This window comes from Anoplolepis gracilipes, chromosome 5 (genome assembly GCF_047496725.1).
Source record: "Anoplolepis gracilipes chromosome 5, ASM4749672v1, whole genome shotgun sequence".
NCBI classification, from domain to species: Eukaryota; Metazoa; Arthropoda; class Insecta; order Hymenoptera; family Formicidae; genus Anoplolepis; species Anoplolepis gracilipes.
Window position 1 is genome coordinate 11,163,670 of NC_132974.1, and position 25,648 is coordinate 11,189,317.

The following is a 25,648-nucleotide window of genomic DNA, read 5'->3' on the forward strand; positions in this document are numbered from 1 at the left end:
TAAAAACGTCAATCTAAAATCACTTTTAATAAAAAAAAGTTTAATGAAATTAAAGCAAATCATATTTTATACTCATGAATTATAAATTATAAAAAGATCTCATATTTTAATTAAAAACTTTTAATAAAAGGAATTGTACTAATATAAAAAATATAACAGTAAATATATGGTTATGCATAGTGTATTTAAATAAAAAAATTTTTTAATGTAAAAATTTTTACACAACATTCATTCACATATAAGTACAAATTTTCATTCATTTACTTTTCTTTACCTTACCTATATTTTTAACACATCAAAAATTTATATGGTCTAATTTATATACATATCGAGAAAACACACATTAAAGGATATCAATAAAAACGTTAAAGCAAAGAATTTTTTAAATATTTAATATAAACATGGAATTCTTTCTCTTTAAAAAGTGCAAGTTTAAAAGAATAAACATTTAAAGTAAGAAATATATTGAAAGAAAAAAAGCTCACGTAGTCGAACACACATTTTATTAATTCGCGTATACAATAATCGATTATCAAGTATAAGATAAACGTTTCGTAAAATAAAAGAAATATACATTTTTTAATACTTATTTATATTTCGTGTTAATAATTCTAAATTTGGAATGACCGGATTATAATATTTAATCCGGAAAATTGTATTGCGCACGTCACGGTGTTATTCCCGCAGTAGCGGGAGTCATTGTGTCTCAGGACGTATGAATTTTCTCTACATTTATGTGAGCGATAAAACGCAGCCTCATTTGCAATGCAGGCCTCAGTCTTCGAATAATACATTCCACTTCATTCTTCATCATATCACCAACAAACATGTACTTGATGTGATATCTGTTATAATCATTAAGGAAAACATGTATAAATAAAAAAGACACATATACATATTAATCTGTGATTGTAAAAATATTTGATCTAATAATAAAAATATTAGGAAACGAGAACCGATATCTTTCGAGTGAAATTTTATAGAAATGTATTATTTGTAATTTTATATAATCCTGTTATATAATAAATAATAAAGATATTTGACAAAAATTATTGAGAGTATTTTACACACGTGTAAATGCATATAAGTAGTCCGTCAAATTTTTATGATATTAAAATGATTGCATAAAAATATTTATTTTTCATCTAATATAGCCAACTAAAAGATTATAGAAGGTACATATAAAGTAGTAACAGGATTATATAAAATTACAAATAATATATTTCTATAAAATTTCACTCGAAAGATATCAGTTCTCGTTTCCTAATATTTTTATTAGTAAATATATATGTAAAGGATACAATAAATCACAAATGGGATCCATATAATTTAAATGTGTTTGAGTATGGTCAACTCGTTCCAACATCTCATACAGAGAGACGGTAAGTTCAACTACACAATGTGGTCGTTCCGCATTAAATCTCGCTAATGTAGGGCCAATCAAATGGCAAGCATATATTAATTGTTCTTCGCTGCTCACAACTGGCTGCAGTTTCTCTTTGATAAACCTGTAAAAAAATATTTTTTTCATTAATTCATAATACAATAAGAATACGTAATATAAAATAACGAATATAATAATGCTATAATAGAATTCTATTTCTAAATTATGAAAATATTAAACTTGTTCATTTTATATATGAAATCAGTACTTACTGAGGCATTGTTGTGATCTGCCCTACACCTGCATGATGCCATACTGAATGTGCTAGTGCAAGCATGTAACTATATTTATTTTCTAGTAAGCTGTTATGCGTAGTGTTGAAATTAAACATCTGAAATGGCGTCAAGTTATTGTATTGCCAATTAACCAGGCCAGGACTGCTGATGGTCTCCACTAAACGTTCATGTAATGCTGACCAATAACATTCCGGCAACGCCGCTAATAGCAAACCGACGCAATTTATCCACAAATGTATCTCGTCTGATGGCACGACGGTATATCTATGCAGGATAAAAATAATAAATAAAATTATACATACAAAAGTCAATGCTTACAATTATGCTGAGTTAGTAACATCATTGTAAACAAGTTTAAAAATAAAAAAAAAACAACATTACCCTTTAGCGACAACATCCAATAGAGAATTCGCTACTAAATTTGCAGCAACTGGAAGAGCCATAAGTTCCACACAGGTCACGTATAATGCATGTGCCGCTGGATTTGGAAATTCGTTGAACCTCCAATCAGTAGCAGGGAAATGAGCCGTACCAGACATTGCTTTTAACATATATGTACACCGTTAAAAAAAATCACTTTCTATGTTTCATATTTATTAAACAAATTTCAAATTTCTCAAAAAATTCATATCAATATAAAAATAAACTTTTTATTCAATTTTAATCTTTGGAAAAAACTTTAAGATTATAAACATCTTATATCAGAAGCTACATCTTTTTCATTTGAAAATCAATAAATTAGAGATAAGACTTATCATGTACAACAAAAACTTTTGTTGCCTTACTTTCTACAATTCTTTGTACAAGACGAATATAATAATCCAATTCTGGTATCCATTGCACTGCGTCGTCACCAATGCGCGTCATGTACTTTTGATAAGCTTCGGAAAGCGCCCAGCCTGGCGCTCTGATTTCTCGTAAGGACCCCAAAACAGCAGACACCAATCGACGTTTCAGCAACGGTCGATCTCGCAATTTCCTTTCATAATAATGCAATGTGTTGTAAAGGTATGTGACGGGTCGATCTGAAAATATTAATAAATTGTAATTATTTCCGGTAAAAACAAATTTTGATTTGCTTTGTAATCTGCACATTATTAAAAAAAAAGTTTATTTGATAATTTAACGTACCATGAAATTTATACAAACAGCCTAAATGTTCTAACAGTATCTCCAAACTTTTGATAACAGGTGGTATCTCCAGATACCGATGTACTACTATGTCGAAAACTGGTAAAAAACGAAGACAGACGTTCCCAAAGTATACGGGTAAACTTTGATACTGACTAGGTCCGCCACTAGTCTGTTCTATAATGCCCTCAGGCGCAAACTTCTCCGGAAATTTCCTATGAAAAGCGAGATGCTTCTCATGCCAATTTGATTGCTTCCAATGCTCCGGTGAGTTCTCCTTAACGAATTCTTGCAGCCGATTTCTAAATTCCGCCGCTTTCAATAGCAACAGCTGTATGATAAAAAAGCACACTTGTGCCTCATTGCCTTCCTGAGTTCGTAACGCCAAACAAAGTATCAATCTGTCGATAGTCACTATGTTGTACTTCCAGATCATGTCGTTGATACTGTCGACGCATTTGTTGACGTGCTGACCAGCAACGCTGTTCGCGAATTCAAATACTAAGTAATCGCAGAATTTCCTAAGATGAGCCGATAATGCTCTGGCGCCGATTCTCTCGAGAATTTTGTACGCGATAGGACTGATACAATCGGTCTTTAATATCATCTTCCACAAGACACATAGAAACAAAGGCGGCGTGCCAGGCACGGAGAAGTGTGCGATAATGTCGTTCTCGTTGCTCATAGATGACCAATTTCTGTACTCCTCCTCGACCGCTTTGTTAATCTGCTGCTTGTTCTCCTTTGCTATGCTGTTCTGCTGGAAGAATTCGCTCAGCACAGGCGGAAAGCACTGCAAGGTATGATTCGCCCAAGAATGCGGCGTGTTTTGCATGATGGTGTTCAGCAATTCCTTGCACCACGTGCCACTGAGACTGTCAGCGCCTGTACCAGTCACGTGCATAGAACGCGCTAACGTTAATACCAAAGCTCGATTTAGCTCTTCTGATTCTGCGGACACAAGAGTCTTTGGTTCTGACAGGAATCTAGATAGTTGCGGTTGCACTTCCGCCGAACCAAGGCCAGTAATAAGTCGGAGAGCCGTGCTTTCGACACACAGGTGAAGCTGCGTTTGATTAGTTTGTGGAACTGCTGCAAGACTATGAAGGTGCGATAACAATTGGACTCTATAATGTGGCTGGATGTGATGCATTCTGTAGCTGAACATCTCCAGCAAGGTGTACAGCGTACCCCAGGCGTGCGATTTGAAAACTGTCGGCAACAACTGGCTAATAAATCCTTTGATACCAAGACTTTCAATCTCTGTATATACCAATAATCTGCTGTAGGTTTCGACCAGCGCCGGCGCCAACGCCATATTGCTCTTGGATTGCGCCAATTTGATCACATGCGTGACGATGCTGTGAATCAGACTCATCTTGGAATGTACGGTCAATGAATCTAGGATAGACATCGAAAGTGGTGTAGTTGGGCCGTTCGCCAGTGCTGCGGTATTCTGCAAAGTTTGTAATGGTTGCTGCTGTTGATTCTTCTGTGTACCCAGAATAGTATCGACTAGAGCTGCCATTGGTCTACTGAAGTATTCTTGATTAGTCGAATAAGCATTACACAAGAGTGCGATTCGATAATCCGAACCCATACAGAGAGACGTATTTGGCATAACTAGGTGTTGCAGAAACTCATGATGGACCTTCAGTGTGTGCGGTATAGGTCTATGAATGTTAGAAACAGGCTCGGATTGAGCTTTCTTCAGCAAATGTATCCATATACATGTAATAGCCATCTGATGAGTGCATAATGCCTGAGTATAATCCGGAACAGGTAAGGGTTCCTTCTCTGGATAAAGAAGATCGTACAGTTTCAGTACGGGCAAGAAATTCGACAATGGATTTCGTTGGATGCTGCCGGAAATAAATTGCAGAAGAACCCACATCAGATGATCCCTGCCCTTTCTTAAGTCTCTGCCCGCCAATTTATCGTGTATTGCCATGACGATACTCGGGAAACACGCAAATTGAAAGAGGATGAAATAGATAAGTTGTGAGGATAGATGCAACCACACCCAATGATTAGCAACAGTCCCATCGGTTCCTTCCGCCGGTAAAGATTCGTTCTCGGCCCGTTCCATCGCGAGTATGACTAGTTCCACCAGTTGTTCCTCCAAGACAATGCATCGTTGCTTGTGCTGTTATACAAATAAAAATGTATTAAAATCATTACATAGTGTTTCTAATACATATAACTTGAAAAATGCATTTATGTAAAACTATATAAAATAAATCTCACATAAACATATTTCCTTTTATTTCTATCTCTCAATAATTTTTACATATCGTCAATATCTATCTTATTTTTTTTACTTTAACAGTCTTACCTGTTTTTGTAAACCAAGCATCGAACAGACCATATCTCTGCTATATGGTTGCTCTAACACATATCGAAGCAATTCTGTTTGAGGTTTAAGTAAATCTGGATTATAAGGTAGATTTCCTTTTAAAGAAAATTTCAATGAAGTAGGATCCAACAACCAAGGATTAATCAAATGATCTGCATATCCTGTATGTTCAACTACTGGTAACATCTTTGAATGCCCTACTATAGATACCATTTGCGCAGTGGTTCGAAAAGTTTCAACAAAATTAGAGAGCAATTTTGCCAGTTTCTGAAATAGAATCTATATTAGGGCTGCAAAAAATGGGTCTCGAAATCCGTAGATAGAATCGAGGTAAGTAATCGGTATACCGAAACAACTGATATCAAAAATTGATTCGCAAATCGGTTAAAGTAATCGTCACACCGAAACAACAGATTGCGAAATCAGTAACATTATTCGATACCGCACTAGCTAATATTCTTAGCTATAAATAAACACATATGTTAATTATAATTGCGAAAAATTGTATTGATTATTATATAAAAAAAGTAATAAATATTTTATAATACGTAATAATATATTATTTTATATGTTAGAATTGATTAAATTTATTAAACTTCTACCTATATAATTATAATATTTATAGTTTTATATTATTTATAATATAGTTTTAATATTTTAGTAATCAAATTTAGTATTTAAATTTATTGTATATTAAGTAACTTTTTAATTAAATAAACTAGTTAAATAGTTACACGAAATCGAATATGTGCACCAATTTCAAAATTGATTTTTCCGAATTTCATGACGTGATATCGAATAATGTTACTGATTTCACAATCCGTTGTTTTGGTGTGACGATTATTTAACTCGATTCTACCTACCGATTTCGAAACTAATTTGTTTATCGCACAGTCCTAATATATATATATATATATATATATATATATATATATATATATATATATATATGCATGTAAAACTAAATAGTGAAAAAAACAGTAATATTTTTTTGCAAATTTTATAAAGTATTTAAAGTATTTAAATTTTTCATAAACTATCTTCTTTATCTTTATTCAATAATATTCATAAAAAAATTTTGATTTGTCAGTTAAAAAATTAATTAATTCTAATTTTGTCTTTAATCAATTATATTATAAAAAATTAATCTATTTATTATCTCAACAACAAAGTAGCTTACAACTTATTAAAATTGTTTAAAATTGTATATATAATTGGATATAGTTTCACAAAATTTAATTTGATTCTATGCAAATCTTGTTAGAATTACATATTTTGAGGGATTCTTTAATATGTAAATAATTTTTACAAATCTTATATTAATTCTAAAATCTTATTAATTTTATTAATTAAATTTTATTAATTCTTAAATCTTATATTAATTTAGAAATATAATATTCATATTATTTAGTTCAATATGATTAAATTTGATTACTTACCCAATGAGGCCAATTTTTGCTATCAGGATAAGCTTTCTGTATCTCATTAACAATAAAATAACCTGGCAATAAGCATGCATTTCTATCAAAAATATATTCAATAACATTCTCTAAAGCTTTTAATTGCGGTTGTACTGATGCATTTAATCGAGCTGGTATAGTTTGTGCTTTCTCTTTACATCCCTATAAAAAGATATAGAAAATAAGTATATTTTTGTAAATAATTTAAATATTCATTATTTTTTTAATCGAGATTGTCAGACGTATTGTAATGTTCGACATGAACATTAAAAATATGATATAAATCATTTATTAATAAAAACTTACTTTCATGATTTCTCTAACTCCTTTATAATCAACTCCACCAATGATATGTCGAATGAGAACAAAACATTCGACCCAAAAGTCTTCCAATTGATACTGTAATTTATCACAACTCAAAATACATTCACATACTAATCTGAAAAAAATTCATAAAAGAATTTAATATACTGAAAAGGAAATAGAGATAAAAACAAAAACTTTCATTTATCTAAAAATATACCTAGCAGGTAAAAAACTTGATTGTACTAAGTTTTGCAACAATGATAATAATAACTGTAATCGTCTATGGTTAGTCATAGCTGCTGCCATCGAAAGGAACTGACGAACAGCAGCTTCCTGCTGTTCCTTTGTTAATCCAGTTATAACTCCTTTTAAATCATTTTGCCATGTTGTTATTTTCTCGCTTTCATTATTAGGCTGATGAACAAGAACACAACTAAATGCTTCTTCTATCGCCTCTACTTTCTAAAATAGATAAGATATAATATATAAAGATATAATATATGTAATATATAAAAAAAGAAAAAAATAACATTTTATTAATTCCTTTTTATATCTTGATCTTAAAATTAGGATTGTGCTGAAGATTTTATAATAAAGTTACAAACAAAAAAAAATAAATAAATAAATATATATACATAGACACATATTATGTCTAAAAGAAATATCTTTTAATACTTACCAAAATATCATTTACTATACTTGCAATCTGCGTTTCAGTACTCATCTTCTGTGTATTTCTATAATCATACGAAACATTTTAATTAATAAATAAAATATAAGTAAAATATAACTTAAAATAATCGATTAAATATTTTGTAAGAGATAAATATTTTTTCTCTACGTCATATACTTTTCTAAAAATAACATTAATTTTAATACAAAGTTAAAAAATTAAATTTACCAATCATACATAACCGCGCGATATATACTCAAAATTATCCCAACTATCTCCAACAACTAAGCTTGTTCATGTTTCATTATAGAACTCTTGCATACAGGATGTATTACCAAGGATATTTTAGCCAATCAACTGTTCGCTCTTACGGACAAGCTGTAAATCGTTTGGCTGTCACGTTGCTTTTGCCGTTATCGCGTATTTAGGTAGAGTCCAGAGAGATTCAAGGAAGAGTGAGGAGTGAGGCGGAAATTGTTCTCTACTCTGGGATCCGCTATTTTCAGGTTAATTTCCGCAATTTGCTACAGTTTACATCACGTACACTATAAGTTTTCAATACTGGTGAAACCTGGAACCTTTGACTATACAAGTATATGTATAGTCAAAGGATGGAATGCCAACGGGTGTGTTCGAAGAAGCGCTATTGACGCTGATTGATCCATTAGCACGTACATAAGGAAATGGACCAATCAAATTTCTTATTAAAAATGACGAATTGATATCTTTGGGCGTTTTCCAGCAAAGACACAGGCGACAGTGTCACACAGTGTCCATTAGTGTAAGTGAGATATAACGAATGTTCTCCCTCACACTAATGGACACTGTGCCGTCTGTGTCGTTTGCTGGAAAACGCCCTTTATTTTTAGTCACGATCCTTTTTGTCGCTCAAACAATCGGTTTCAGCGGCTCGTGAAAATTTACCTTTATGCAAAAATTTGTACTGTGGCTTTAAACCTGATTAAAGCCTGATTTATATAGATTGTAAGTGATATCTTATACTATAAATTGTAAGAAATTAACCAATTACAAAGAATGTGAGAAGAATAATCGAATATAATTGGTCAATTTCTAATGGTTTAAAGTATAAGTTACCGGTTACAACCTGCTTTAAAATAGACTTTAGGGTGACGTGTAAACATAATCGATAATAACGTCCGGGAAATTCATCTTTTCCTTCCTTAATTTTCTTTGTTAAAGCATTGTGTCCACAATGACAGAATTCACTCCGAGATTTTGGTTCAAAAAATGTGTAGCCAATAAAATTGCCGTTTCCAAGAAAGCTGCAAGCTGATTGGCTACACATTTCTTGAAACTAGAACTCGGAGAGAGGGTCTATCTAAACAAACTTATCCCGGTTCTATAATAGCTGTCGTAAGTCGGATGTCGGAAGAGTTGCCCAATCATATTCGATTATTCTTCTCTAAAGTCAACTATGATTGGTCAACTCTTCCGACATCCGACTTACGACAGCTATTGTAGAACCGGCTTTAAGTGTATATACGCAAATGTATAAAGAAATTAATTGATCCATTAGCATAAGAAAATGATCCATTTTCTTTATTAGCTTAATTTACACTGCACTTGATACGCGTACTAAGTACTAGCCAATCATAGTCAGTCTTCTAAAGAATGGAATGGCTGTAATTGGCCAGTAGTATATAGTACGCGTATTAAAGCATGTTGATGTAAACAAGATCTATATTGGATGACGATATGCTGGCGTGAACTTTGGAACACAGCCATAATTGTTGCACATAGCACTCTGCACATAGGACGCGATAACGTTTGCCAGTAAAAGACAACGCAATAGCCAATGGGTCTGTTTGTTTTAGCTGAACTGGCTGCACTTTCAATGCAAAAGGAAAAAACTAAACCCTGAACTAGTGCATCAAGTTCAGCTAAAATGAACAGACCTAAGGCGCATTCCGATATTCACTGCCAGTACTGAAAATCTATAGTGTACGTGACGTAAATAATAGATCTTCAGTACTGGCAGTGAATATCGGAACGCAGTCCTAATTAAAAACTCTCAAGGAAGAGTCTGGAAAACATCTTCCATTTTGCTTCAGTTGCTAAATGTAACATTTTGGATGAGTTTAGAGTCACTCGTGGAAAACGTCCGCTATTTTGTATGAACCTAATAACTTTTATAAAAAGTGTTGAAATAATGAAAATTAGTATTAAATACAATAAAATTTTTATTTATTACTTAAAAAAAATATATATATATATATATATATATATATATATATATCATTTCTTATTTTACACATGTACGAATAATTCGTCAGAGTACAATATTTCTCTCAATGCATACTGCCCATAAAGATCTTTTCATTGAATTACGAGGCAAACATAATAAATCCTTCATAAATACTTTTTTGCATTTCTATCAAAAATATATTCAACAACATTCTCTAAAGCTTTTAATTGCGGTTGTACTGATTCATTTAATTGAGCTGGCATAGTTTGTACTTTCTCTTTACATCGCTACAAAAAGATATAGAAAATAAGTATATTTTTATAAATAATTTAAATATTCATTATTTTTTAAATCGAGATTGTAAGAAGTATTGTAATGTTTGACATGCACATTAAAAATATGATATAAATTATTTATTAATCAAAACTTACTTTCATGATTTCTCTAACTTCTTTATAATCAACTCTATCAATGATATGTCGAATGAGAACAAAACATTCGACCCAAAAGTCTTCCGATTGATACTGTAATTCATCACTCAAAATATACTTGCATACTAATCTGAAAAAAAATTCATAAAAGAATTTAATATACTGAAAAGGAAATAGAGATAAAAACAAAAGCTTTATCTAAAAATATACCTAGCAGATAAAAAATTTGATTGTACTAAGTTTTGCAACAATGATAATAATAACTGTAATCGTTTATGGTTAGTCATAGCTGCTGTCATCGAAAGAAACTGACGAACAGCAGTTTCCTGCTCTTCCTTTGTTAATCCACCTATAACTCCATTTAAATCGTTTTGCCATGTTGTTATTTTCTCGTTTTCATGACCAGGCTGATGAACAAGAACGCAACTAAATGCTTCTTCTATCGCCTCAACTTTCTGAAATATATAAGATATAATATATAAAATATAAGATATATATAATATATAAAAAAAGAAAAAATAAGATATATTTTATTAATTCCTTTTTATATCTTGATCTTAAAATTAGGATTGTGTCCAAGGTTTCATAATAAAGTTACAAACAAAAAAAAATAAATAAATATATATACATAGACACATATTATGTCTAAAAGCAATATTTTTTAATACTTACCAAAATATCATTTATTATATTTGCAATCTGCGTTTCAGTACTCATCTTCTGTGTATTTCTATAATCATACAAAACATTTTAATTAATAAACAAAATATAAGTAAAATATAACTTAAAATAATCGATTAAATATTTTGTAAAAGAAATAAATATTTTTTCTCTACGTCATATACTTTTCTAAAAATAACATTAATTTTAATACGGCGTTAAAAAATTATATTTACTAATCATACATAACCGCGCGATATATACTCAAAATTATCCCAAATATCTTCAACAAGCTTGTTCATATTTCATTATAGAGCTCTTGCATACAGGATGTATTACCAAGGATATTTTAGCTAATCAACCGCACACTCTTATCATAGACGTATAATAAATTATACTAATAATTATTATATTAATTATATTATTAATTATATTTATTATACATCTATGTATCAAATAATATTATTAATTATATTTATTATACATCTATGTATCAAGTAATAAGATAGACGCTTTCAGTCGAACTAAACTCATCCAAAATGGTAAATCTAGTAATTTCTGAAGCAAAATGGCCGCACGAATCAGAAGCTGAACCTTACGTTTCCAGCTCTCCCTTGAGGATCTCCATAGCCAATCAATCTTTTTCTCTTATAGAAAAGTTGTAAGTTGATTGGTTATCACGTCGCTTTTTTGTCGCGCGTCCTGTGTGCAGGAGCCGAAAGGATTTCTATGCAACTTCCGGTACTTCCGGACATTGCCTGTGGCAGGCGGTGAAATGCGTCGAAACGTGGCGCGTTCAGTTTAGTTCGGTTCAGTTTTCAGTTCAGTTCGCTTCAGGTTGCTAGACCTGATGGATATTAGGCTGCGCGTATAGAGAGCCTCCGATAAAAAGCGAGGAAGCGGTGCGCTGTTTAGGCGCTGGTTAGGTGCCTGGTGCATCAGGGAAGGGGGGATCCCGCGGTCACGTGACCGAGCTGCGTTTTGAGCGCATTAACGCAGGTACGAGGCGAATTCATTGTTTTTTCTCGTAGTTTTACGCGCGCCACGGCCCCAAGCGCCGAGGTGCCGTGAGTCCCGCGAACGCTTCCACTTCCGCACCCCGTCGCGCCCATCGACCGAGGCACGCGTGCACCACGTCCACGAGTAACAACCGTGTGAGTTTACCCAAGCGAGGCGATCGTCCTTTCGGAAGGCACGGCCATTCCGAGATTCACCGTGTCGGGAGTCCATCGCGACGATGCTTGACAAGCTTACCTCACGTCGGCCAGAAATGGCGTCTACCGTGCACATGGCCCTGTGAAAAACTATTCCTCCTTCGGAGGAATTTGCGCGCGCGCGCACGCGGGCCCGCGGGCCCGCGTCCGAAACTCCACAACACGAGAGAGCTCGAGTTCTCTCTCTACTCTACTCTACTCTACTCTACTCTACTCGTCTCTACTCGTCTCGTTCTCCTCTTTTCGTCTCTTCGCACCTTCAGACCTTTTCACATCCGTGCAATAACGGCGTGCCAGCGATCGACGACGCGCCCGACAAAGTGTTTCTCTCTTTTTTTCTCTCTCTCTTTTTCTCTCTCTCTTTCTCTCTCTCTCTCTCTCTCTCTCTCTCTTTCTCGCCACGATCGGTCACACCATTGCAATTTTCTCGCGGAAATTCCTCGCGAAGATCGACAACGCGGGTTTCCCGCCGCGGATCCCTCGACACGATTGTCCTGGGAGACTTGCGAAACACTTGGTGGAAATCTCTATTTGCGCATCGTTCCACGTATCGACGAAAGAAAGCGAGGCGGGCTCGGTTCCTATCGCGGTAAATCGTCGTGGCGATAATAATGCATTCCGTATAACTTTCGTCATCGTTAATGAATTCTTCACGTATCTTCCGTTCATCGATATTAAATGACCCTAACCTTTAGGGTCTTGCTTTTTCACGAGTCTCCGTGCGTCTCTCTTCAAGCTTACTTATATTTGCATGCACGAAAAGATCCACTTTGTACATAATTGTATTAGTTTGGACATTTTTAGTAGCATAATAGTAATATTTTGTTAAATTTTATTTAATAGGAGTAATATTTTGTTCAGTTTTTATATACAGGCGTTTAGATTTTCACTAATTAAATTCACTTTACTTCTAGTATCAGTGATGTCTCATGCAACAGCTCTTTGTTTTGCACGATAATTTTATAAGCTCTTAAAAAGAAATTAATTTTTAGTAAAATATATATATATATTTATTTATTAACTTATATGGAGACAAAATTGATTCGTAAAATGCTATTAAAAAGGATATAAATAATTAATTTTGTTAAGAGTTTTAGAAGGATATTTATCGATTGGTTTATGATATTACACATTTATACTTGGAAAGTTATAGTTTATATGAAACAAGATGCTTATTATGTTCAGATTTTAATTACTTTGGATTCTCTGTTATTACATTGTTTTTAAAATAAACATACATAATTTTTGCATTATTAAAAATTTAATAATTAATGTTGAACAACACAAATTGTATATACATGTATAATAGCAAACATATTCTGTTTCAGACTGTAAATAGAGAGTGTACATAGTGTGATACTGTGAGGTTTTAGTTGGCAATGAGTTCAAACAACAAATCTTTGGTGTCCTCTGGTGGAAGAGGCGCCAATAAAAACAAATCACAACACGGCAAATCAGATCACCATCAAACTAAATCAGATTCGACGAAACATGACAAGGCTCAGGTTGGTACAAACACTTCCATTTATCTTACATATTTAATGTAAGTCTATAAAAATGTATGCAACATGTCTAGCGACTGAGATCTATAACAATTCTGATAAGAAATATTTGAACTACGTATTGTAGATAAACTGATAGCTTTAACACAAAAGATGACTTTCTTTTGTAATAAAATATTTTATCTTTTGATTTCATTTTATCATTTGGTTAAATGACTAAATGTCAGATAACATTCTTAAAATTATCCAACTAACATTTTAAGAAAAATTGTTTCCAACGATTGTTATATAGCAAAACACTAATCAGATCCGGCACGCACAAATCATCGACACCAGAATGGCAGGAGGTGAGGATCCTATCCTGAAGGAACGTATCAAGCAAGTAATGGATATGACTCGACGTTCGGAGGATGAAGTGATTATGGCTTTGCACGATAGCGATGGAGATTTGGATCGTGCTGTCAACGATCTTCTAGAAGGAGTCAAAACAGAATGGGAAGTTAAAAAGAAGAAGCCGCGTCAACCTAGCGGTTCAAAACAGAATGCGGATCAGTCGGGTGGTCAGGATGAGAGTGGCGATTGGGAAGAACGACGCAATCAACGAAGTGGCGGTGCTCCGCGTATGCGAGGCCGTGTTAATCACGACAATCGTGGATGTTGGTTGAACTCTTTTTCAATCCTATTATTTTAATTATTTATTATTATTAGGAATAACCATACATGCATATATACCTTTTCTTTCTTGCATGTTTGTAACAAGATTTGAAATTAAGTACAATAGTTAAAGGAATTTTTACACTGTTATTTTATAAACAACAATCTTCATAAATCTTTTGTTTGCCAATATAGGGCGCGGACGAGAAAACAAGGAGAATGAAAGGAACATGGAGGACGGTGTTCGCGACGGCAGCTACAGCAGAAGAGGCAGAGGTGGACCTGGAAGATCGGGTCGTGGAGGTCGTGGTGGTGGTAGAAGTCTTGGTCCAAGGACGTTCGCAAATCGCAATGACCCGGCGTCTGGCTCAGCCGCTCATAGCTTTAATCGACCGATTGACACTTGGACAGGTGAAGAGCAGCAGCAGAGTATTCAGGAACCAAAAATGGGTAAGTCTTAATTTGCATTGATCAAAATTGTCTTGTCTGCAAATTATAGTTATGTTACAGTCAAGTGATTATATATATATATATATATATATATATATATATATATATATATATATAAAATATAATTAAATACAATTATATATGTAAAGTTATCGTTTAATGAAATTATCTTATAAATACATTAAGTCTCAATTTAGCATCCTCTTTAGTAAATAAATAAATAATAATTATATGACATACAAAAAAGTAATATGGTATTTATATATTATATATATATATATATATATATATCAAAAATTATGAAATTACTTCTACTATAGATGATTCTTCTATGGATTTTATCACAAGTAAAAAAATTAGATCACAAAGATAAAAATTTGTCAATAAAAACACCATCAACAGAACCATTACAAAATTAGAAAATATATTACAAATTTAAGATATCATCTAATGACATCCAAATGGATTCCATAATAATATAAATATAAATTACATATATATTTCATACATGTATATACAAATATTATTTTTTTTATTTTTTAATTTTTTTATTTTATTTATTTATTTATTTTACTTTATTTTTTTTTTTATTTTTTTTTTATTTTTATTTTTTTTTTTTTTTTTTTTTTTTACATTGATAATTTGTATGTAGATGCTTGGAATAACTTGGATTCTACAGAAGACTGGGACAACGAGGAATATACAGGATCATTGGCGGACACTAAGGTCTTTACACCAAGTGCGAACATCCTTGAACCTCCTCCTGCTTTAGAAGAACCAAAGCCTCAGGAAATACCACCAACGCAATCGGGTCAAGGCGTCAATCTATCGTTGCTCCAGCAAGAAGTAAGATTTTATAAGATACTTAGAAATAAGGTTGTCTCATACAACCATACAATTTATAAAATTATTCTATAAAATTTTGTGAACTGTAAAAGATCCAAGTTTGCATGAAACTTGTACACTCAGATCTGTAATTATACTTATCACTGTCTATTACTAGTTTAAAAAAAGCTATAATCATTTGATATTAATTTTTACTGCATTTTATATTGTTTTGTTCTTTTTTCTTATGTGTGGGTAGTACATACATTATGGTAATTGACTAATATTATAAATGATTAAAATTTAGATAAATTTTAACTTACATGTATTATACAAATTATTCAATACTTTTATAAATAAATAATAATTTTCAAAAAATTAATTATTCTATTTAAACGGGATTATTAAATTTAATGTTAAAATTTATTAATTATCAATATATTAACTACTTGTTATAGTATATGTAATATCTACACATTAGAAGCGATGAAATAAATAGCGAATTTGGTTGGATATACTAGTGCGCATTGGTGCACATTAAAGATTGTACAATAATCTTTAATTGTACACAAATTTACAATATAAATATAAAATTATAATAATATAAATTATTATTAGCAACATTTGTATTGAACAATAATAATTCTTAATATTAATTTTTTATTAATTATGCCAATGTAAATTTGTGTATGATAATTTTTGTGTGTATCTCGTACAGTCCAATCGAATTTGCTAAAAATTAACTGTACAAGTTAAAATCCATATCAACTCTGATGAAAACGAATGACAAATTAGTACATGTATAAGTATAATTACAAACCTAAGCGTGCAATTTTTTTGCGATGTTAGCCTTTGAATTCTTATAACTAAGAAATTAATGTGATTTTTAATATTTCTATATTAGGATTTTTGTCGAAATCATATTTTACCTTCAAAAGAAGATATTAAAAGAAAAATATACAGTGATTGTGTGGGACATTATATACATTTATTTACTTCATATTCTAATGATACTTTTCAATACAATTTATAGGAACTACCAAAATTGTCAGAAATATCTGCACTGCAGCAGCAAAGTTTAATACAGCAACAACCTCAGCAACCGCAACAGCAAACTGTATTAGGCTTACCAACCATGCAGTTGTCACAACAACCTAGTGCTATTAGCAGTGGTGTATTAACAGCAGCACAAACACAATATCTGACGCAGCTTACCCAACAGACGAGCGAAAACTTAAAAGCGGCTGGACAAACGTCGTTTTCATCATCTATGTCTAGTCAGGTATTGTAGTATATTGTATAATAGAATCCCGATAAGTTTTGAAATATTAAAAGAGTGGAAAAGTCCTAGAAATGAAAAGCAACTTTTTCATTTATGTTATATTCTAATCTGAGAAATTGTGTGCTGTTATAGTGGACAGATTTTAAAAGTAGAAACTGTGATATCCATGAAAGTATAAAGGAAATTAAAATTATCGAGATTTTATTAGTTTAATCAATTTTCATGTTTGAATCAACTTTTTCATATCTCTCTTTTAAATCTAAAACCTTAAAATAATTTTAATATTATGTATAATATATGTATGTATTATATAAAATATGTATAAAAATCATTACACCATTATATATACATATACGTTTATATTTATAGCCCCAAAGACAAACAAAACAACGTCCGAGAGTTCCTCCACCATCAAAGATACCATCGAGCGCTGTAGAGATGCCGGGCGACGCGGTGAATAGTGGAATAGGATTTCTCGATGTACAATTCGGTGCGCTTGAATTCGGTAGTGATTCGAGCTCTATCGACGGTACGGCAAACGAAAAATATAATTCCACAAATAGTACAATTCCTGGCGTCGACATAACTTCCGGTGCGAGTACTGTAAACACTGCCAATACAAGTAATTCGCTCGACATTGAAACGACGCAGACTTCCACCGCACCATTCAACGCCAGCTCTCAGATAGTAAGTTCACTCTTGTCATTTGACGCACTATTTATATATATATATATATATATATATATATATATATATATATATAATACCAAGTATACATATATGATAATTTTTAATATGCATAATTATATGAAATTTTCAGTTATCAAGTACCGACAATCTGCCAGTATCGAGCGAACATGCGATCAGTTCTCAAAGTTTCGCTCGTGGCAGTAGCACCGGCCAAAGCTTGGACATAACTAAGCAGGACTTTACGTCGCAAGTCTCGCCTGGAAACGCACCGACGTACGGCAGTACGACAACCTATCAGCCGTCGCAGAAATCGTCATTCCAACCGTCGAGTGGTACGCCAAGCACTTATAACGCGTACTCGAACAACCAGTCCTCGCAGTCCACCTTCCAAAATGCGTCAGTTGCTAGTACAAATAGTTATTCCACGACAGCGACGGTCTCGCAGGCAAGTTACAACTCGACGTCGTTCCCGCAATCCAATACGTCGACGTTCAATCAAGCGTCTTCTTCCGCATCGGCGTCCGTAACTTCCGGTTACAATCAACCCACCACTAGTAGCCAGGTAATAATTATCTGATTTCGAATAACTGACGATTTGATTATGAAAATAATTTTTAAAACTATTTGCTTTTTTTTTCGGTAGGTCTATCAACCTACGAGCGGATATGTAGCGGCAACAACATCGCAATATGCACAATCTGTAGCGACTAACACGGTATCAAACAGTAACGCTGGATATCAAGCTTATCAGCCTGCTTATCAATCTTCTGTTACGACGTTTACGTCGCCGATAACACAGAGTTCCGGTGCTTATCAAAGCGCCGCACAGTCTGTAAGTACAACTTCCTGTTGTATCTTCTAGCACACTTTTTTTAAGTTACAACATAAATTTACGTACGTAAATGTTGATTAATTCTCGATAGGTCTACGCTAGTCCGTATGGCAGCTACGCTAGCCAACCACAAGCGACGTCCCACGCGAATCACAAACTAAACAGCACCGCGACGAAAGATTCGCAATACGAAAACAGCGCGACGACGTCAAACAGTTCTCTCGCGACGACTAGCGCACCAACGTTAGGTCTCACTTCAGCCTCCGTCAACAGTTCACAGACCAAAGTAACAAATTCTAATGGTTAGTAGACGATCGAAAAAAATCGCAAAATTAAAATCTCTTCAGTAATTCTATTAACGGACGTGTATTCTCAATCAGCTGTACCGAAAAGTACGTCGAGCGGAGTGGTGACGGGCAACAGCGGCAATATGACAGGCGGTGGCACAGCGGGAAGTATGACTCCGATGCTGAGTCATCAGTACATCATGGGCCAGGCCGGTGTACCGGCGTATGCGGCTTTTCAGCAACCCGTGTACAGCTATGAAGACTTGCAGTTGGTGCAACAGCGGATACCTCACATGGTCAGTTACTTCTCGAACAATCAGTTCATTTGTTTCTTTAATTATTCATAGTATAAATGCATCGTTCGTAAGTAACAAGCTTCTTTGGAGTAATATACACGAAACAGAATAATTAGTCAATCGGTCGTTGATTAATCTCACGTATGCAATTTATATATATCTAGAAGGAAAAAATGATCATAAGTGTGTACTGATCCGAGAAGCATGCTTACTCTGTCCTATATTATATTTAGTACGAAAACTCTCTTAAAGTAATCATTTCTTTATTGCTTGGTAGCTGCTCGTAATATTTTTACCGAAATTTTTTCAATCTTGTATGAATGCCTTCACGATGATAATGTAAATCTGTTCTTCCTTGTAGCAAGTTTGTAGTTTGTTATGAAATGGTTATGAAACTTTTATAATAAAGACAGATCGGGTTTTCGATATGCTATTCCATGCAAACATATTTTATCAACAGTAAAAAAAGGGGGTGGAAGAAGTATTTTTAGAACTAGGGCTTGCATTTGACTTTTTAACCATATTGAGATGATTGTTTCGATCTCCGATCTATCTTGGCTTATTTTTCTTCCTTTCTTGTCTTGAGTTCACTGTAGGCTGATGTGTACGAGTAATGTCATGTGTCTGAAATTGTATGAGAATACGCATTGTACTCTCGCGTGGTGATGCGTAAAAGTAATCGATAAAAGTTTCTTACACTTTGTAGCTCTCTCTCTTTCTCTCTCCTCTCTTTTCCTTTCTTATTGTTTTATTCGGATATTTTTGAAACTATATAAATATGGAAAGAATGTGAGATGATGATAGCAAGTATATTTGTATATATATATATATATATATACACACACATGCAATTTATAGTTTGATTTATCGCGAGCAGTAGTTTTACCCGCGAATAAATACAACACTTTTAAACATCTCTTTACTTTATCTATATATATATATATATATAGATCCAAAACCGCATGTTACTTGTCCTTAAGTACGCGTAGATACTATAGACGTTAGTTAGCCTTCTTGTATTTGGAGTACACAGTGTATGCATGTAGTTTTGTGTTTGGTTTCCCTGACTAACGTGCAGCCAACTACTGGTTACTATGACGCGGCCCTGGGCTATCAGACAACCGGTCCCGCTACGAGTCTTGGTGGTGGTAGAGGTGACGCGCTTTCCGGCGTGCAAGGCGTTCAAGGTGTGCAAGGAGTTCAGGGAGCCTATACCAGTATTAGTGACGCCAGGTTCGCCAGAAACGACAGTAATGCTTCGCCGGTACCTTCCACTATGTCGCAGCAGGTGAGGCTCGTTGATTGTTTCTGAAAATAATAACGCAATGTATTACAAAAACTTTGCAAAAAGTTTATAAAAAAAAAAATTTGCAGACTGCCACGCAACAACCGATGATGAATCCCACTCTTCCTCCGGGATATGCGTACGCGTTTACGTACAGCAGCGGAATTATGCCGGGAGGTTTTCAGTACGGAACCCCGGCAATTTATCCGGTAAGTAAAATATTAGTAAGATGCTATAAGTAAGACATTTAATATTAGGTATCAATACTATTGATTTACCCTTTGTAATAAAATTTAAACTCTTCAAGTCCCAAAAAATTTCTTCAACATCATCTCAAAGTTAAATCTCCTCTTCTCCTTTCGCATAGGAGAGAATAGGAGAACTCTTCTACATTTAACATAATTGTACTAATATCTAATATTAATACGAGTTGATATTAATATCTAATACTAATATGAATCGATACTAATATCGGTTTTATTACGTTGTATAGCAAATAGCGACGGCCGGAAACGCTGGTACAAATAGTGGCGCGTACAGTGCCAAGCCAGGTAGTTACGGATCTGGTTACGGCGCCGGCGCGAGCTACGACGCGTTAGCTTCCGCCGGTCCATCCGGAGAGTACAAAGGCACTGGCAGCAGTTACACTGGCACTCAAACTGGCAAAACTGGCACTTCCACGGGAAATACTAATACCGCTGGCTCTTCCGCGACGGATATCAGCGCCACGATGTACGCTAAGAGTCACGTGGCTCTTGGAAAAGTAAACGTGAGTAATATCTTATGAATGTAATCGTAGATGTTGAAATCTTATCTCCTGTATATGATTGAACAATTAATTTTCTTGTTTCAGTCTTACGAAAAGCAAGCTTTCCATTCGGCTACGCCGCCACCGTTCGGTCTCACGGGTAGCCAAAACGCTGGCTTGCCTGGTGGTTACGGCACGCCACATCTGTTTATCCCGACTATACCGCATCAACTGCATCAACCGTTGCATCAGGACGGCGGCAACAGCACAGGCCAGAGGTCCAACACGAGTTCACAAAATAAAGCTCAAGCAAAGCCTGGATACAGTCCGAGTTATTGGACCGGCAGCAATTAAAATAATGCTTCGGACTTGACACACATGCATGGCGAATTAATACAACACCTTACTAGTAGAAAAATTAAGTCGTTTGCCACAGTTGTGTGAAATACAGATGGTACGAGACTTTGACTCTTCATTCCGCATTGACTCGTGTTTATATCGGAAAGAAAGATATTTTGACTTAAAAAAAGAGATAATATACTATTGTTTTCTTTTGTTATATATTTTCAACAATTGGCGACGTCAATGAGATTGGAATAAAGAGTGAATATTTTTGAAAATTGAAAGGTATATGCAATTATTAACCGGATGCTTCCTCCAATGGTTTGTAGCGATAATGAATTAATCAATTGTGATCTTTATTTCTTTATTTCAGCACATTCTCGCAAACTTAATACAGAGATATTAGAGTAAAAGTGCGGTACTACAACAAAATAATTGCATTTTACGCAATGATACATGCAAATTTCATATAATAATTTGCATATTCTTTCCAATTGCGAATTGCACTCGTGCCAAATGAAATTGTAGCGTTTATAACGATGATTGCGGGAGACTAATCATCGTTTATATCGATCATGATGATAAATCCTATGACATAATTATGTCATAAAATTTATGACATTTCGGGCACGTCGCGACGAAGCTAGTGATTTGTCGTGATAACGCACCGGAAAAGAGAGCGGTAACATCCGTTGAGTTTGCACTAGATCTCCCGTCTGTATATTACAGTGCAATTTCGAATATATTGTATCGACTGCTAAAAAGAATGATACATAGCGTGTCTTTATATTCTCTTTTCTTTTTCTCTCGTGTATAATGTAAGCATCTTGATTTAATAAATATGGAAAAAACGCATCTTTGTGATAGCGTGTCGCTTAAAAATGCGAGAATAAAGATATACGTGTGAAAACGTAAATTTTTATATATAAATTTATAGCGTTCTTATTTTCGGTATATTTGCAATGATCTTGGGTGAAAATTGCAATTGTTGCACTTGCATACATTTGATTTGAACAAATTTTTATGACTGGAATTGATTTCTATTATTCCTGAAAATAAGTATGTACGTATTTTACGATCATACCATTATTGAAATTTATATAATTTAAATCCAACAGAGAATCATATAATTCACATTATTTTTCAATATTGTTACAAAAAAATTGAATATGCCACAGTATGAAACGTAGCAACTAAATATTTCTGCTTCTTTTATTATTTTTGTACCTATATATTACTTTTATTTCTCTTTCTGTATTTGACCAGATTTTCGTAAAACGATACAGACCTATTCTTATTTTTCGTAAGATTGACAACAATTGAGATTGTTTTATATTGTCAGAATCTCTTGATTATGATTTACCTGTAGAATATATCACTTTTCTCAAACTAATGTATTATTTTTTGTTTTTCATTTATTTACTAACTAACTTGGCAACTGGACACCATAATTGGTAATCATAAATAATTTAGTTTATAAAAATTACATTTGAAGGCTTTAGTTTTTTTTATAGAATTATTATCTTGAAGTTTGTTGAAAAGTATTTAGACATATCTAAAAACGTTACGGATCATCATTTGGCATATATTAGTGCATTTAAAAAATGTATTAAAAAGAAATTAGATAATTTGTTTCAACGAAAAGATTAAGGCTCTATTAGATTAACGAATTTTGATCTTTATATCACGAAGCTTTTGAAAAGCCTTAATGACGTTATTAAATCAAAAGTGTTAGTCGCAGCTTTTTATAGTTTACTCGAAAAATAGACGTTCGCTCAAAGCATACGATGTGTGCAGAGAAATAATGTAATGATTTCTATTGCAACAATAAACAGAATCGTACAATTTAATACGATAGATATGAGTTATACAAATCTTTGTTGGAGAAGTCGACAAAAATGATCAAGATAAAGAAGATATGAAAATTATTAAGACAAATGAGAATAAAGTAATGACGTTGCAGTAGTAGCGATATTTGTATCTTTTTCATTGAGATTATAATAATAAAAAAAGGAATCGATTCCGTCTGGTGTACACATTCGTTAATATTGCATTATTCGTGTTGAAAGAGGCACGAATTGTGTAACTATACAAGGTATCTCATAAATATACGATACTTTAATAGTGTATTTTGGAAGTAAAATGATGAAAAATCTTTCTACGAAAATGTCGGGATTTTTCAATTATAAATAGCCAAAGTTGTTCAAAGTTGTGATCGTTTAATATCGCATAGAATACATTTATTACGATTTGTCATTTGTTATTAATATTTATCGCTATTTATAGTGTGTGATTGATGTTTGCACATTTTATTTTGTCGATTTGTTAATGTCATATAATACATATGGTAATCGGTTGATATTGACAAATTTATTAAAATTTGATTAATAATTTTAACTATTCCATCATACAAATTATTCTCAATATTTTTCTAATAAAAAAATAATTTTAAAAAAATTGAACAAATTTGTTAAATCCAATATTAAAATTTATTAATCAATTTGTCAATATATTAATTACTTGTCATAATATATATATATAGCATCCATGAAAAGCGACGAAACAAACTTAGCTGTGCATAATTAATTATCAGCTGCATAATTACTAATCAATATACAGCTGAAGAATTGATAACAAGTAATCATCTATGCGATATCAGGCGACTCATTTAATTCAAAACTATTGTGACTTTCGATATTTTTATATTAGGATTTTCGACTCCTTTTTACTCCGGGACTATTCTTAAAGTATTGTACACTGATTATAGAGATACTCTGTATACATATTAATCGGAACGAAATATAATACATTGACCAACGGAACACATACACACACACATACACATACACATACACATACACATACACATACATACACATATTTTGAAAACATACTTTACATTTTTGCATTGTGAATAATGAATGATCGCAGATATTTCTCCGAGTGAAAAAAAAGAGAAGAGAAAAGTAAGAAAAGAGCAAGAATACGGTCAAGTATAACGCATGAACGAAAGGTAAAATGTACGTGAAAAGCGTTTTCACGAAGGTGCTGTTAGAGAGAATTGTTACGGTTTGCGCGTGTACAATATAAACGTGAGGAGTAATGTTTCTTCTAGCACGAATGGGCCGGTCGACTGTGAGACGGTCGTCAAAGCTTTACGAGATACCGCTAATGTAAGCGAGAAGTAAATAGTTGTAAGTAAACTCTCGTTATAGCGACTGCATATATATAAATATATAAATATATAAATACACACACATACATAAACTCGTATAAATGCGGTATGAGTATATAGGATGCGTTTTGAAGAACTTTGAAGACCAAATGTAGTTTAGCTTCCTTGTTTTTTTTTTTCGGAGATACAAAAATTTAAATATGTATACTCGTCACTCTCGAAAAAAAAAAAAGAAAACAAAACATCGGACTACATTGTCTTCGTGGTAGTCCCAACGAGCACATGTGGACTACTAACAACTGATTTTAATATACACGTTCGAACATAGCCGGGCGTCACAATAAAAAAAAAAAAAAAAAACGACTTTATGAAACCAAGTTGTGAGAGAGAATCACAAGTAACGTTTTCGTTTTGTCTTAGTGTATGTTTTAGTCCAATCGCACTTTTCGTGTATACTCGAATCAATCTAGGGTAATAGAAAAAAAAGAAAAAAAATACAGTATACTAAGTGTAATCTATAATGGAAAGTAAAGGGAGAGAAGGGATGCAAAATATGATGTGAAGAAGTTGAGAAAAAAAAACAGAAAAAAAAGAAAGATGAGATTCAGAGTAAGCACGTTTGTTCTGATATATAATTATTATACATTAATAATTTTTGTATTTTTGTCAAATATTAACCGATTGAATGCGAATGCAAAATGCATTACGCCACTATCGCTATTATATAATTAATAATAATAATAATAATAATAATAATAGCTACTACTGTGTATAAATATGGATATATAAGAATAAATGTATTAAAGAACTCTTGGTGATTTACATACCCGTGGTGCAAATTTGTCTTTTTCGATCCTGCGTTCAAACTATTACCAAGATTCTTCCAGCTATTTTCCCAGTATAAGTCACAAGATCCTTTTATAAAGGTTACAACGGTATATATATACACACACACACACAAGATACTGTGTGTTTATTTTGAAATTGATGACATTTTGCCCGAATCGACCGTACAATAATTATATTGTATATATATATATATATATATATATATATATATATATATATATATAAACAGAAAGACATATCCCTCTTTAAACAAGATTTACGTGCGCATGCGTATGTCGTCGAACACGTGTCCGACTTTGACATACTCTTGCTAA

The 25,648-nt window shown here is 33.2% G+C and overlaps 3 protein-coding genes across 13 annotated transcripts; 1 reads left to right on the forward strand and 2 right to left on the reverse strand.

Moving 5' to 3' along the window:
• Positions 1–486: 486 nt before the first annotated feature.
• On the reverse strand, positions 487–8,177 carry Med23 (mediator complex subunit 23). The gene is made up of 12 exons (XM_072892695.1): positions 7,835–8,177; positions 7,613–7,670; positions 7,151–7,395; positions 6,934–7,066; positions 6,607–6,789; positions 5,147–5,434; positions 2,812–4,957; positions 2,466–2,705; positions 2,062–2,221; positions 1,657–1,944; positions 1,302–1,508; positions 487–845 (listed from the first exon to the last, which is right to left on the reverse strand). The coding sequence occupies exons 2-12, from the start codon at positions 7,655–7,657 to the stop codon at positions 707–709; spliced, it is 4,074 nt and encodes a 1,357-aa protein (XP_072748796.1). The 5' UTR covers positions 7,658–7,670; positions 7,835–8,177; the 3' UTR covers positions 487–706.
• Positions 8,178–9,854: 1,677 nt separating this feature from the next.
• LOC140666027 (mediator of RNA polymerase II transcription subunit 23-like) lies at positions 9,855–12,244 on the reverse strand. 7 transcript variants are annotated; one of them, XM_072892740.1, is made up of 5 exons: positions 11,168–11,437; positions 10,916–10,973; positions 10,508–10,698; positions 10,244–10,373; positions 9,855–10,099 (listed from the first exon to the last, which is right to left on the reverse strand). In XM_072892740.1, exons 1-5 carry the CDS (start codon positions 11,203–11,205, stop codon positions 9,977–9,979), a joined length of 540 nt encoding a protein of 179 aa, XP_072748841.1. In that variant the 5' UTR covers positions 11,206–11,437; the 3' UTR covers positions 9,855–9,976. The 7 variants fall into 7 exon arrangements, with proteins under 7 accessions (XP_072748841.1, XP_072748836.1, XP_072748840.1 ...); XM_072892735.1 differs by lacking the exon at positions 11,168–11,437 and adding an exon at positions 11,503–11,658 and having other exon boundaries at positions 9,858–10,099; positions 10,454–10,698; XM_072892739.1 differs by lacking the exon at positions 11,168–11,437 and adding an exon at positions 12,158–12,244 and having other exon boundaries at positions 9,859–10,099; positions 10,454–10,698.
• Positions 11,707–25,309, forward strand: Lig (ubiquitin-associated protein-like lingerer). Of its 5 annotated transcripts, none has more exons than XM_072892696.1 (15): positions 11,707–11,902; positions 13,446–13,622; positions 13,912–14,275; positions 14,469–14,723; positions 15,376–15,569; positions 16,582–16,830; positions 17,200–17,517; positions 17,651–18,082; positions 18,164–18,352; positions 18,444–18,654; positions 18,733–18,935; positions 20,014–20,223; positions 20,310–20,429; positions 20,714–20,989; positions 21,074–25,309. In XM_072892696.1, the coding sequence occupies exons 2-15, from the start codon at positions 13,497–13,499 to the stop codon at positions 21,320–21,322; spliced, it is 3,396 nt and encodes a 1,131-aa protein (XP_072748797.1). In that variant the 5' UTR covers positions 11,707–11,902; positions 13,446–13,496; the 3' UTR covers positions 21,323–25,309. The 5 variants fall into 5 exon arrangements, with proteins under 5 accessions (XP_072748797.1, XP_072748801.1, XP_072748800.1 ...); XM_072892700.1 differs by having other exon boundaries at positions 20,053–20,223; XM_072892699.1 differs by having other exon boundaries at positions 15,403–15,569.
• The last annotated feature ends 339 nt before the right edge of the window (positions 25,310–25,648 follow it).

Excerpts from the sequence above, each read along its gene's own strand:
- Med23 (XM_072892695.1), bottom strand. The coding sequence starts at position 7,657 with ATGAGTACTGAAACGCAGATTGCAAGTATAGTAAATGATATTTTG. Across the intron at positions 7,396-7,612 it reads GTATAGTAAATGATATTTTG|AAAGTAGAGGCGATAGAAGA; the intron begins GTAAGTATTAAA and ends TATCTATTTTAG. Across the intron at positions 1,509-1,656 it reads CAGATCACAACAATGCCTCA|GTTTATCAAAGAGAAACTGC; the intron begins GTAAGTACTGAT and ends ATTTTTTTACAG.
- LOC140666027 (XM_072892734.1), bottom strand. The coding sequence starts at position 11,205 with ATGAACAAGCTTGTTGAAGATATTTGGGATAATTTTGA. Across the intron at positions 10,974-11,167 it reads GATATTTGGGATAATTTTGA|AAATACACAGAAGATGAGTA; the intron begins GTATATATCGCG and ends GTATGATTATAG. Across the intron at positions 10,699-10,915 it reads ATATAATAAATGATATTTTG|AAAGTTGAGGCGATAGAAGA; the intron begins GTAAGTATTAAA and ends TATATATTTCAG.
- Lig (XM_072892696.1), top strand. The coding sequence starts at position 13,497 with ATGAGTTCAAACAACAAATCTTTGGTGTCCTCTGGTGGAAGAGGCGCC. Across the intron at positions 18,353-18,443 it reads ATCAAAGCGCCGCACAGTCT|GTCTACGCTAGTCCGTATGG; the intron begins GTAAGTACAACT and ends AATTCTCGATAG. Across the intron at positions 20,990-21,073 it reads TGGCTCTTGGAAAAGTAAAC|TCTTACGAAAAGCAAGCTTT; the intron begins GTGAGTAATATC and ends TTCTTGTTTCAG.